At 41.6% G+C, this 13311-nt stretch overlaps 1 protein-coding gene across 2 annotated transcripts in view; it reads left to right on the top strand.

Moving 5' to 3' along the window:
* atrnl1b (attractin-like 1b) overlaps window positions 1-13311 on the top strand; it is a 55952-nt gene that overhangs the window by 18512 nt on the left and 24129 nt on the right. For both annotated transcript variants that reach the window (XR_003050304.1, XM_008313771.3), the window contains exons 18-23: window positions 3099-3332; window positions 4677-4814; window positions 6504-6597; window positions 10942-10994; window positions 11912-12006; window positions 12607-12685. Coding sequence is in view for 1 of the 2 variants with exons in the window: in XM_008313771.3 (XP_008311993.1) it covers window positions 3099-3332; window positions 4677-4814; window positions 6504-6597; window positions 10942-10994; window positions 11912-12006; window positions 12607-12685 (693 nt within the window). In the remaining variant the exon portion in view is untranslated. The remainder of the gene's footprint in view (window positions 1-3098; window positions 3333-4676; window positions 4815-6503; window positions 6598-10941; window positions 10995-11911; window positions 12007-12606; window positions 12686-13311) is intronic.

Here is a 13311-nt window from a genome sequence, read left to right as displayed (position 1 = left end):
CTGTACGTTGGTAAGTGGATCAGGAAGCTCCTTTCATCTGGAGGTCACTGCAGTCGCTGGGGTCGATGCCGTTGTTGCTTCATGACGTATGAATTATACCCGTGGTTTTGTCAGACCGTAAAAACATCTCTGATCACTTTAGTGAGTAACAAATTTAGGGAGCCCAAGGGTACAGTCCTGCACTCTTTTGTCTGCCGATGGTGTTTGAGCACTCGGTGGATATTTGTCATGAGGAATTTGTTCCTTTTGGCATGAAGGACAGAGAAAGGTTGTCCTATTAAATTCTGGCTGTGTTTTTTTTTTGTTTTTTTTTGTCTGTTTGAGGTTGAACGTGCCCGAGCAAAGTCAGACGGAACAAAGTTTTACTGCCCACTTATTGCATTTCTGATTCTGATTCAGTGCCGAGCTTTTGGCGGGAAGTCAATTAAAAACTTGTCTCGGCGATAATGTCCTCCCTAGATGCGAGGAGTGTTTACGTGAGTAAACACAGTGAAAACGTTTTAAGCGTCGGGTACCAGCGATGCTTAACAAGGAAGTTAGGCAAATGTAGCTGTCATGTGTCATGTGTTTCTTCTTCTGTTGCTTGATTTGGGTGAATAGCTGTCAGAGCAAAACAAATACCTTGCTGTGAACACAGTAGGACGTTATCCAATCTCCTAGAAGTGTTCTTTGGTTTTAACATACAAGGTCTGTTCTTCTCAAGCTCCTGGCACAGTGTGCCACTGTCTTGTGTTCTGCAGTGTTTCTGCCAAGTGTAACTGACAGTTACAGCTTTCAAACTGCAGGAGGTGCTCTATTCCAGTCTCTCCTACAAACAGAATTGATCTAATTAAAATTTGATATTTTAGCCACAGATATTGACACAGTGAGTGTTATTTTATGTGCAGTGTAAACTACACTGAGATTTCTTTCCGGTCTAATGGCCCACTGTTTTACTCTCCTTTCCTTTCCTTTCCTCTTCTTTCCTTTCCTTTCCTTTCCTCTTCTTTCCTTTCCTTTCCTTTCCTTTCCTCTCCTCTTCTCTCCTTTCCTTTCCTCTCCTCTTCTCTCCTTTCCTTTCCTTTCCTTTCCTTTCCTCTTCTTTCCTTTCCTTTCCTTTCCTTTCCTTTCCTCTTCTTTCCTTTCCTTTCCTTTCCTTTCCTCTCCTCTCCTCTTCTTTCCTTTCATCTCCTCTCCTCTCCTCTTCTTTCCTTTCATCTCCTCTCCTCTCCTCTTCTTTCCTTTCATCTCCTCTCCTCTCCTCTTCTTTCCTTTCATCTCCTCTCCTCTCCTCTTCTTTCCTTTCATCTCCTCTCCTCTCCTCTTCTTTCCTTTCATCTCCTCTCCTCTCCTCTTCTCTCTCTTCACCTCTCCTCCACGTCTTTCCTCTTTTCTTATCCCTCTTTTGCCCTCTTTACCCATTGCCTTTTATTTTATTCCACTTTTTCGCCTATATATATTTTAAAGGCAAAAATGTTTCTGCTCACTTCCTTTTTTTTTTGCAGGCCAAACATGTTGCTTCTGTTCTTTACACATGGCAGAAAAAATTCACTTCCAGTGTTTGAAGTCAAAATAAGTAAAGAGTCAAATAGGTAAACCTGTCACCTTGAGCACCAGGGAAATTACATTGTCCTATCTTGAAAAACATTTTTTCTGTGGTTTGGTTGAAAAAAATAAGGATTTGATACAGTGAGAGAAATAATTGGAAGATTAACAGATTCTCAAAAATGACTCGCGAGCCGCAGCCTTAGCCTAGAGAGCTGTAGAAATGAGAGCAGCTGCGTGTTATTGGTTGATTAGGTGCTTTTATGAAAATGTGACAATCAAGTCACGTCAAGCTAAGCAATCGCACCTTATCTCTTGGGATGGCCGCGTGCAGGAGCATGTTTGTGCTACTATTATTTTTCGTAAAAAAAATACCACTTTTGTCTTGTTAACTTACAACTTAAATTACATTTTCTTTTGTTTCAACGTAATTGTAAATAATAAAATGATCCTAAGAAACAAACTTTTTTTTAAGGATCATTTTATGCCACTAGTTTTAGCATTTGTTTTTGTATTTAAACGTTTATCAAATGAAAATCTTCTGTTTGTCTTAGCAAAATAAAAGCCTTGAAAGCTTATTTTTGACATACAGCAAAGCCAGAAATGAAGTTGTTTTTTGGATGCCTTTCCTGTACAACAGTTAACTACCCGTTCGTGATCACTGTGAGGTTTACGTGTCAAAGTGCGTCGGAAAACGCATGGGCTTTGTCTTTGTGTTGATGATGCATCTCAGGGTGCTTTTGTGTCGTGGCGAGATGAGTCCTCGTGCAGCTACTTATTTTCTCCGAATGGTATGTTCCTGAGAATCGCACCGCTCGCGTCCCGTCGTCAAAACAAACTTAAATGGCCTTACTTTGTACTGATTGCTTTCTCGTTGTCATGGTTTCGCATCCATTAACGGAATAGCTGGAGATTTGTCTGACATAAACTGAAGTAAAAGCACTCAACGTCTTGTCTTCTTAAAATAGTGGTGACATTTCCCTCCCCTTAAAGTGTCTGTCTGGCAGGCAACACTGAAACTTGTCAAGCAATTTGGTGGCCCGCGAGTTCATCCCAACATCGACAAAACGGCAACGCTCTCTCACTCTGTCGGCTGTTGTGTGTTGTGATCACGGTGCCACTTCTCATATCACAGTTAGAACTCTTTTATTGAACTGCACTCGAACCGAAAACATGCCCGCGGTTTGCTGATACATGTCCCATCTTCTCCTCCGCTCCATCAGCCGGCCGATGCTCGGCATGTTTCTAAACCTGTTGTCCTGACAACTCGCGAGCAGATAACCAATTTGTGTCTGAGTGCAAACATTATTAACGCTCGCAGGTGAAGACATTTTGTGGAATTTTGTTAAGAAAGGTTAGAAATCTTACGTGGAAGCTTGGAAGCTCCTCTGAGAGCAGCACGCTCTGACTGCCGCGGCAGTCCATCTTTTTCTGTTGATGCTGGTTTCAAGGTGACTCTTAAATAAATGTTGAAAACGGAAGAAGTGCCCGTGGCTGATAAAGCGGCATGGATTGTTGAACTCAAACACAAAACAAAGTTTTTTTTTTGTTTTTTTCTGTCTCCTCTCTTTTAGCTCCTAATTGCTCAGGGCTGCAGACGTGTGCCCACTGTTTGCAGCAACCGGAATGCGGCTGGTGTGGAGACCCCAGCAGCACCGGGAAGGGTCTTTGCATTGAGGGTTCATACCGGGGGCCAATGAAGAAAACAACGAAGCAGGGCCAGCAGGGCCAGTCCCAGGACATGAGTCTGGATCCCGGCATTTGCCCCAAAGACAAGGGATACGAATGGGCCTTCATCCACTGCCCTGGTAAAAGTCCACTTCCTGTCTGTGTCTTATTTAAGCTAAAGATTCCATGTTATAAATATGTCTGTGTGTAAACGTCTGTGTGTATTGACTTTAATGTCTCGTGTTTGAAACGATGCTCTTATCAACGGTTTCTGTTACACTTCCTGCGCGCAACTGATCCCTCCCTGCTGACTCGGTGCAACCTAACGCTCCTCTGTGCTGTCATTAGACTCAGCCCGTATAACCACGTCACGTGAGGCGATGAAACGCACACTGCTGCTTGTAATTTCATCATTTGTTCGACGCCCGCCAGGCCAGTGGTTTAAATCGTGTGTACAAATATTGAGGAGCACCTAATTCTTTAAGATGAGTTTTTTTATTTTACTATCAAATTCTAAAATCTTGCACTGCCCCATCAGGTGAAAAAAAAAAAGAAGTAATATTAGCCTTTTTCCTTTTATATGTGTAAACTGTTAGAGTGACATTGCAGGAGTGTGTTGTCCCTCCTCTAAATTATAGCTGTTGCCCTGCGAGCATCAGGGGTTGAGGCGAGACGGTGCGTCTAATGTCAGAGGTGGAATTAATTGCAGTCTATGAACGGCGAGTTCCACACAGGAAACTGTGGCTGGGAAACATTAGTATAAACACGGTTCAGTTATGAGGCAGCCTTGCGTGAAATAAACTGGGTTTATTTTCGTATTATTTTCCATTACAGGTCTAGTTTATAGATTGACTACACTTTTATTTTTTTTTCCCCCCAACACCAAAGCTAAAGCATGTCAAACACTTGAAAATCAACTTTTCATACTGTGTCAGCGCGAAGAGAAACCATGGTAACGATTTTAATTAAAACAAACACAGACTGGACGATATTTTTTCAAATGAAGGTGAAAGAGAAAACACGACAAGAGAGTATTGCAGTTCTGAAGCGATGACGATGGTATTTGTGAGTTAAAACTCAAATGTCAAATATTCTTTGTTAGCGCAGTATTTCTTATAGTACCACCAAGTGTGAATTGCTCGCTCTGCACTGCGTTTTGCCCATCCAGAAACAACAGAGTTTAAGATAAATATTTAATTTTATTTTTGTTAGCACAGTATTTTTTATAGTACCACCAAGGATGTCACAAAATCATCATACATTATGGAGATTTGTGTTTTTGGTAAAGTGTGAATTACTCGCTCTGCACTGCGTTTTGCCCGTCCAAAAACTATAGAGTTTAAGATAAATATTTAATTTTATGAACTCTGGTGGGCCACAGAATGACGTGGTGCGCCACGTTGGGCCCGCGGGCCTTGAGTTTGACACATGTGCCGTGGGGTCACCCGTGTTCGTAAGCCGTAGACCTCTGTCCTCTTCCGCAGCATGCCAGTGTAACGGCCACAGCACGTGCATAAACGGCAGTGTGTGCGAACAGTGCCGCAACCTCACCACTGGGCCGCAGTGCCAAACCTGCATGCCTGGGTATCATGGCAACCCCACCAATGGAGGCAAATGTCAAGGTGAGTACAGCGTCAGCAGCTGGGGACAATACTTTATCTTCACGAACACAGCTAAATGACTTTGAAGGGTTCCACCTTTGCTAATTAAAAGCTGAGATTTAACATACTTTCAAAGGGCATTTAGATATATAATATTTTCCTGTCGCTCTTTTCCATTTATTCTGATTATATACATTTTACACAAATGGCCCTGGAATGACTTGTTCTGTTTGAAACGAAACCCGCTGTGTACAAATGATAATTAGTCTCCCCGAAGTGATTGATGCACTTACTTGATTGTAATTATCCGGTTACACAACCTGCGGTTTTTCAGCATTATAACCAAAAGAGGGCACTCTTGCGTGTTGGTTAGACCTAGGAAGAATCACACAGTCGAGCTCTGCTTTCTTTTTTCTTTCTTTCTTTCTTTCTCTCCTTCGCTCTTTTCTTTTTTGCAAAACAAAATGCACGTCCGGCATGTGCTGTTTTACTTCTCTCCGTCTGCCACTCAAACACATGAGTAATATCACGATTATCTGCGTGTTCCTGTCACCTCCGGGAGCGCATGTGGTGCATTACAGGAATTGCCGGTGAATGTGAAGGTCAAACGCTCCACGTCAAAGACGCAGCTTTGGAACTGAAATGCAATCGGTTTGATTGTGTAACTTATTTACTTCTTATTCATCCGACATAACAGATTTGGTTTCTGCAGATAAAAAAAAATGACAGGATCTTAGGTTGTTGTGTCCGTGTTTTGTAGACATAATGAAGGACGCTTTGTTTACATGTTGTTGGCTTTAAAGCAAATTTGTGAAATAATTGACAAGTCCATTTCATTTTATCGGTTTATTGGCTAAGGCTGGGACGTATCGCAGTAATGTTTTAAAAATCATTCCCCCGGCAATTGCTCTACACACTGTCTGTTTGTTTGCTCTGTCAAATACACACACACATCTTGAGCTTTATGTTCTCAGGTGGCATCCTAATGCATAGATTATGGCCGTGGTGTGTAAGGTGAAACCACCCAGATGAGTGTCTGTGCCAGGAATATTCTTGTCATTTTTTTTTTTTTTAAAGCCGTAGGATGGATGTCTCAAAATCGTTACCTGTCATCAAATAGAGAGACGTGCTTTCTTTGAATTAAATACAAATACAGACTTGACTGGATATTCATCAAAACCTCTGGAATTGAATCAGTTTGTCACTGACAGTGACGAATGGCTGTCGCAGCCAGTTAAAAGTCGTCCCTCCCTCCACCTGGAATGGTCACATTTACCAACTTGACAAATGTGACTGAAGACACGTTAATGGATGCAACATATTTCTTACCCCTGTGACTCAGATCTCTGCGGTTAGGGCAGTCTTTTGGGAAAACACACTCATTCACTCTCATCTTTCCCAGATCAATATAAATTTTACTTCCGTTAAGCAGAAGGGCAGTTTGTAGAAAGCTAACTGGTAAAAAAACAAAAAAACCAAAAAAGCTGTTGGAATTATGGCTTTTGTGTTTTTACGGCATCCTGAGCCCCGTGGCTTCGATGCAGCCTGGAGGAATGACATTTTTGTCTGCTTTTTAGTTCTCCATCGTGTTTGTTGTCTTTTCGTGACGGCAACCGGTGGTTTATTCCTCTGCTCCTTTTTAAAATTGTTCATTTTTATCTCCCATCTTTTTTTTCCTCTCCCCCATCTGTGTTTCTCTGCCTTCCCCAGCCTGCAAGTGTAATGGTCATGCAAATGTCTGCGAGGTGTTAACAGGCAAGTGCTTCTGTACCACCAAGGGGATCAAAGGGGACCAGTGCCAGCTGTGAGTACTCCAAACACACACACACACACACCTGAGCACGCACGGGCTCTCTGAGAGACCGGGTCCATTGAAAGTCCTTCTGCAGGAATAAATGTACGGCTAAAAGTAGATGTTTGTGTTGAGCGCTGGGTCAAAAAAAAAAGGGGTTCATGTCTGTTAAATGACAGAAATGTCAGATTCAAATCTTTAGTCACATTTATCTGCAGGGTAGCTGTGGAAAAAAATTCCATAGAGATGAATGGCGGTCATCTTGACAACACACAGTTTTTTTTATACATCAGACAAATGATGGGTATTGAAGGATTGCTAAGGCAAAATTTCAAAATAAAACATCCTTCAGACTATTCTGTTAGTATTGGAGTCTGAAAGATTACTTGAAGTTCTATTTTGAAATATTGGTAGATTATCTTTAAATAAAAAAATTACCCATGACCCATGGACAGGTACCAGTCATGGGATTGGGTCTTGGGCACTTGGGAACATCCAACTAAGAAAAATTAGTTACCCTAATTGATGTGCCTTTTCTAAACTAGACTGCATCCTTGTTGATATTTTAACAACGTACAACAACAGTAATAGAGGCCATGTGAATTCAATTGAAGTCTTATGATCTACTCGGGGTCCCCGTTCCCCCTGTTGAATACGAAAAAAAAAAACCCAAAAAAAAAACAACACACTTGACACCGAAAACACAACCTGATATAAATTTCTGCCAGATGGAACGCAACCGAGTGCAACGCTGAACAACATCCATGTAGCAGGTGGCTAACAGTTTTATTTGTAGCGACTCATTTTCCACCCTACAAAACCAGACTGGGGCATCTCAGCAGGCCAAACACCAGCGAACCAATCATCAGCTGGCACCGAGAAAGAGGCTGTGCCCGTACGGCTCTGGAGCCAGCTTTAAGGAAAACATTGCGCAACCCATTAGTGATCATCACCTTAAAATTTAGCCCGGAGCTCGAGGCAGACCAGAAAATGTCGTTAATTTAATCTCATTTTTACAGAGAGCTAATTAGATTTGTGGCTCCTTTGAAGCAGGGGTATTTTTTTTTTTTTTATCTTAAAATCACAATGTACCTTAACATACAAATGTGTCGCTCTAATCAAGTATCCAGTTTTTCTAATGTGATTGTCAGGAACACCTACTGCAGAGTCAGGGTGGGTTGTTTACCCTCTCTTTTTGTAATGCAATTTCTGGTATCTCATTACATTTAATCAATGTCTGTGCCACTGTCATCCACTCACTCCAAACATCCCCAGCCTTTAAACAAAGACCTCTGTACAAGGATACTCTGTCTTCTCAGCCCTACACAAACACACACACACACTTAGCCCCCCCCCCCCCCCCCCCCCCCTCCCAGCGCCAGAAACACGTGCAGATGCCATTAAAACCTCCAAATAATAGCTGCGGTAATGAAGTAAATATGCGTCAGCGCAGAAAAGAATTGTTTGGGGAAAAACATTTGTCGAGGACCGTGCTGTGTTACAATGACGAGTTAAACGAACAGTGAAGGGAGTATTTCTTATTATAGTGCTCATTTACACACACACACACACGAGAGGTTCGTCGGTCCTCCGTCGCGGTAAAGGTAGTGCCGATTGGCTCCACGCGTGCGTTCACGTGCAGTGAAGGGCAAACATGGCCAACTCCTGGGTACGTGCGTGTGTGTGTGCGCGCGCGCATCACGCCTGTTAAATCACAGAGAGCGCTGTGCACTTGGGCCAGAGACGGAGGTTCAAGTTGAGTGTAGATCAAATTAAGATACAGCACAGGAGTATTGCCTGGAGTTCAGGATGGGCGCGCACGTGCATGTAGGTGTAGATGATATAGAGATACGGTATAGAGGAGTTGCATTATACACTTTATTATTAGTGTGTAGAGGTGTGTGTTTTGTGTTTTGTGTTGATTTGTGATGCCAAGTGGCGCACACCACACAATGTTACGCACGGCGTAGCCGTCGGAAAAATAAAATTGTATCATTTCCTGTGGCTGGTAAAAGAAAGTGTTTCATGTATTTTTTTTGGGGGGGGGAGTTTTAAGGCTTAAAGTGGTAAAAGAAAACAACTGACCTCTGATTAAACTGTAAAACTGCCCTTTAATCTGTTCAAACGTGCAATATCTCCATCATGTTAAATGTGTCGCAACACGCTGTGCATTCTTCCCTTCCCTTTCCCCGTGCCTCAGATGGACTTTATTTGTTTGTTTGCGCGCTACCTTCAGCGATGATACCATCTGTCTCTGGTATCCAATTTTAGATTCAAAAATCATCCCCGCGCCGCATCACCGCAACATCACTCACTGTAACATCACTAACAGCCACCGCCTCCTCAGTGGCATACGTGTCTCTGTCTGGCTGCTGCGCGTCCTCTCTGACTTGGCACCGCCGCCTCGGAGATTCTGACTCATTTGCACTTTTAATTGGTGGCCTGTGTGAGTGCGTTATTGATAGATATCTAAGGTTTAAAATTTCAGTGGCATTTTCAAACCCGTCCCTGAATTCTTAGTGACTGTTTGTTTTAGATACTTTAGAACTAAGGGGGTGCAAACTTTTTTTTTTTTGCTTTATCAGATGGTTTAGACCGTATGTGTCAAACTCAAGGCCCGGGGGCCAAATGCGGCCCACCAAGCAGTTTTGTGTGGCCCACGGGAGCTTAAAAACATTCAGTAAAGTTGATGCAGCAGAGTTTCCTAACCTGAGAAATTAAAAGGTTTTGTTTAATTACACAACAATGAACAATATTTACAGCTTGAATAAATAATAATCAATTGCAGATACATGTATTAGTCTGTAATTGAGTAGTAACATCTATACCAGCGGTCCCCGACCTTTTTTCAGCCAGTACCACCTGTTACCGGTTGTTACCAGATTATCTTTAAATAAAGACAGTGAATGGATTTGACTGGATTTTCTTTGAATGAAGTAAATTTGTAAAAATTAAGTACATTTTTTGGACCAAAAAACCTATCTATAAGGTCTAACATTTACAACAATCGGCCCTTCAAGGGGAACTGTATCTATAAGGTCTAACATTTACAACCGGCCCTTCAAGGGGAACTGTATTGATGATGTGGCCCCCTGGTGGAAATGAGTTTGACACAGCTGGTTTAGACAAATCTAAACAATTCTTAACAAACTCATTCTGCCTTTCATATGTGAAATAAAAATCTCTAAGAAAAGATAATTCAGATTGCTGTGTATTTATACCACTGTGCGGTGCGTTTAATGACAGGGGCGGTGGGCTGTAAAATATTTAACCACTCACCAAAGCAACAACAACATTCACTACATATGTGTTGTTTTTATTACCTTTATTAAATGCACTACATTTATCATGGAGCTGATTCAGCCTCTGTCCCAGAGTTCCAATAACAACAGACCAGTCTGTGTTACTCATTAGTGTGCCTGCGTCCGTCTACTCAGTCACCCCAGATAAAAGCTTTCACTACATTTTGTGACGCAGGCTGTTGATTTACCCCACAGAAAGAGGGTGGGCAATGTTGTGTGAGTGAGTGGGAGGATGGATGCGATTGGACGACACACCGCAGTTACATGTGAATAGCAGCCCGGCACTGGTAAATGTTAATGACACAGATGGCGCCGAGAGGTCAATATGTGGAATTACAGTCTTTATTCCAATGGAGAGCAGACTGATTTTACATAGACCTGGACTGAAGAGACTAACCCTCTTCCATGGGATCTTGGGAACATATTTTGTTGTTGCTAAGAAAACTTTACCCCTTGGGTAAATAAAAATTTTGTTGTTGCTAAGAAAACTTTACCTCTCACTAGCTTATAAATGAACATAATAGTTATTAAAGTAATACAAATGGTTTGTTGTGTCAACAGACCTACGGTTTAATTTCAAAACCCTAATCCTTAAATGTCAGAGTTAAAATTTAAACCTCAACTCCAGCTTTGTTTTTTTTTTTTTTAAGGGCACTTTTAAACTCTTTCCACAGCGTGTTTTTCCACTGACTTTACCCATAATCCTACTGCGATTCTTGATTACCGTTGATTGGGTTCGTGCTGCAATCAAGAATTAAATTCTCTGGCGCGTTTTTATATTAGTTGTTTATGATCAGGCGATAGGTAAAAAAAAGTCGGTGGCACAACTCTGCGTGGGTTTGATAAAGAAATGTTTGTAAAAACATCTAATTAACTCAGAAAGTATCTGATCATTTGCTCCTTGTCAGGAGTAAGAGTCTTGAGGAGGAGCCAACAGCAGGAGCTAATGCGCCGGCACTTGGATTCAACCCATTCTGATAAGAGGCTTTCTTGCTCTCAGTCTGTTAGCACTTGCCTTCATCTAGTTCTCCGCTCTTTTTTTTCCCCTCTGCAGATGTGACTCAGAGAACCGTTACCTTGGCAATCCACTCAGAGGAACCTGTTACTGTGAGTAACTGTCCACCGGGCAACCAATGCACACTCACACACTCACACAGTCCCACAGTCACACACCTCCTTTGGTTATTCTCTGCTCTTCTGTCTCTCTCTCTCTCCTCTACTCCTTTATTTCCACTTCCACTCTTCCACTCGGGGCAGATGGTGCATTTTTGCACTTTGGCACCAGGGGTGCTTGTTCTGTGACAGAATAACTCAATGTGAAAATGTCAAGTGCATCAGAAGGACCGAGTGACTGAAGTAATCAGGAAGGCGAAGAAATGAAGAGAAAAAAAAAAAAAAAAAATCCCCCACTTGTCTTCTCGCTCACTCCCATCACTCCACCTACTCGTCTATTCATTTAGAAAGTTGACTAAATCGGGGGTTTGACTTGGCAAAATAGTGACGAGCAGTGATTCAAAACTTTTCGTTCAAAATGGTTGCCTTTAGAGTTTTATTATAGTATTATCAAGATGTTGAAGTTGCACTAACGCAGACAGACTGCGAACCATAGATTTACACACTGGCTAGACATTGCCTCGATTTGAGGGCATTGTTTTAGATAACATCAAATCAATTTGTGACGATATGTTCTCAATTAATAATAATAATAAAAAAAAACCTTCCCTTTAATCACACCTTTTGAAGCATGCTGTCAGGGTCAGGTATTCCCGCATGTGGTCGACTTGATGAGAAAATTGTACGCCCTGATTGCACTCGATGGATATGATTACAGACATTTTCCTTTCACTTGTCTTTATCCGTCCGACAATAGCTTTTGATTCCTCACCATTTGTTTGTGCTGTCACAGGATAAACCTGAGTGAAAAGACCACAGCTGGCAGCTCTGTCGATCTGTGTGTTCCACGTTGACACTGAAAGGCTTTGTACATACTTACTTTCTTTCTTTCTTTCTTTTTTATTTTATAGACAATCTTCTAATTGACTACCAGTTTACCTTCAGTCTCATCCAAGAAGATGACAATTACTACACTGCCATCAACTTTATGGCCTCACCTGAGCAGGTAACCCAACACTTTTGTACCAGACACCAGGAAGTGAACCAACGATGAGGTTTTATTTTAAAGCACGTGTGACATCTGACACCTTAATGTTGTGGTGGGTGGGGGGGCGCTAGTGAGCAACATATGGAGAACTTTTGTGCCATGTCATTGTCTTAAACCAGTGGTTCTCAAACTGTGGTACGTGTACCACCAGTGGTACGCGAGCACTCTCTAGTGGTAAAAAAATTAATATTTTCATCTTTACATTTTCAACTGAATAAATCTGCTATATTCTAATGTTGGTCATCATGGTGGTACATAGTAGAAAAAGTCAGAGAACCACTGCTCTTAAACTATTATTTTAAACTATTATTTTAACAATCTTTTTTCAATGAATAAAATAACAATACAACTATTGTTTATCTTTGAATCCTTGACTGAAAAAAATTAAAAAAAGTCAAAGTTCTGTTCTAGTGAAAAGTATCCCCTTGTTGCACATCTTTCTTTTGACAATGATGTGTCCCTGCCCTTATTGCACATCTTTCTTTTGACAATGATGTGTATATTTTTTGTAATTTTTTTTTAATCTTATTGAAGCATTTTCATGTTCATTTTCCCAAGGCAAACAAGAACTTGGACATGTCCATCAACGCGTCAAACAACTTCAACCTCAACATCACCTGGTCCGTGGGATCAACAGGTACCATCTTTTAGCGCTTTGTCCCAACGAACTTGCTGTGCGCAGACCATCTGCTAACATGATCCTTATGTTGATTACAGTCTGTAGTTTTATAGGTGCTGAGTATGGCAGACCCCTGTGTTTTTAGCCTCTCCCTCTATTGGTTTTTTCATTTTGTTCCCGACAAATAGATGAAATCTCAAGACTTTTAAACAATCTGACAAAGAGATGAAATCTCAAGACTTTTAAACAATGTTAAGTCACAAAGCCAGTTTATAAAATCTCATCGCGTCCAGACCCTTTTTCAAGTCTCCTGCGGCCACTCCCACATTAATGTGCCTGCAATCTGGTAAGAGCATCATTGAGAGGTCATTTCCGTCCACGCCAAGGTGATTTGTACAGACCACTAGACTGGATGTTCTGTTTCTTTTTTATCTCCGAGACGGAGTTGAAATTTTAAGCGCCACCTTGTGAAAGCATTTTCCGAATCACACATAATCCTCATGCAGGCTTTTAAAACAAACAAACATCAGAATTGGCAATGTTTCCACATTGGTGAAATGTAACGAAACATCTCAGAAGCAATTGGAGCAGATACAACAATGCGCCCTCTCTCTTGGAAGTTAGTGCTGTGTCACTGTTGAGTG

This window comes from Cynoglossus semilaevis, chromosome 8 (assembly GCF_000523025.1).
Source record: "Cynoglossus semilaevis isolate Cse_v1.0 chromosome 8, Cse_v1.0, whole genome shotgun sequence".
NCBI lineage: Eukaryota > Metazoa > Chordata > Actinopteri > Pleuronectiformes > Cynoglossidae > Cynoglossus > Cynoglossus semilaevis.
Note: the sequence above shows the minus strand (reverse complement) of the source record. Positions and strands in the feature narration are given on the sequence as shown.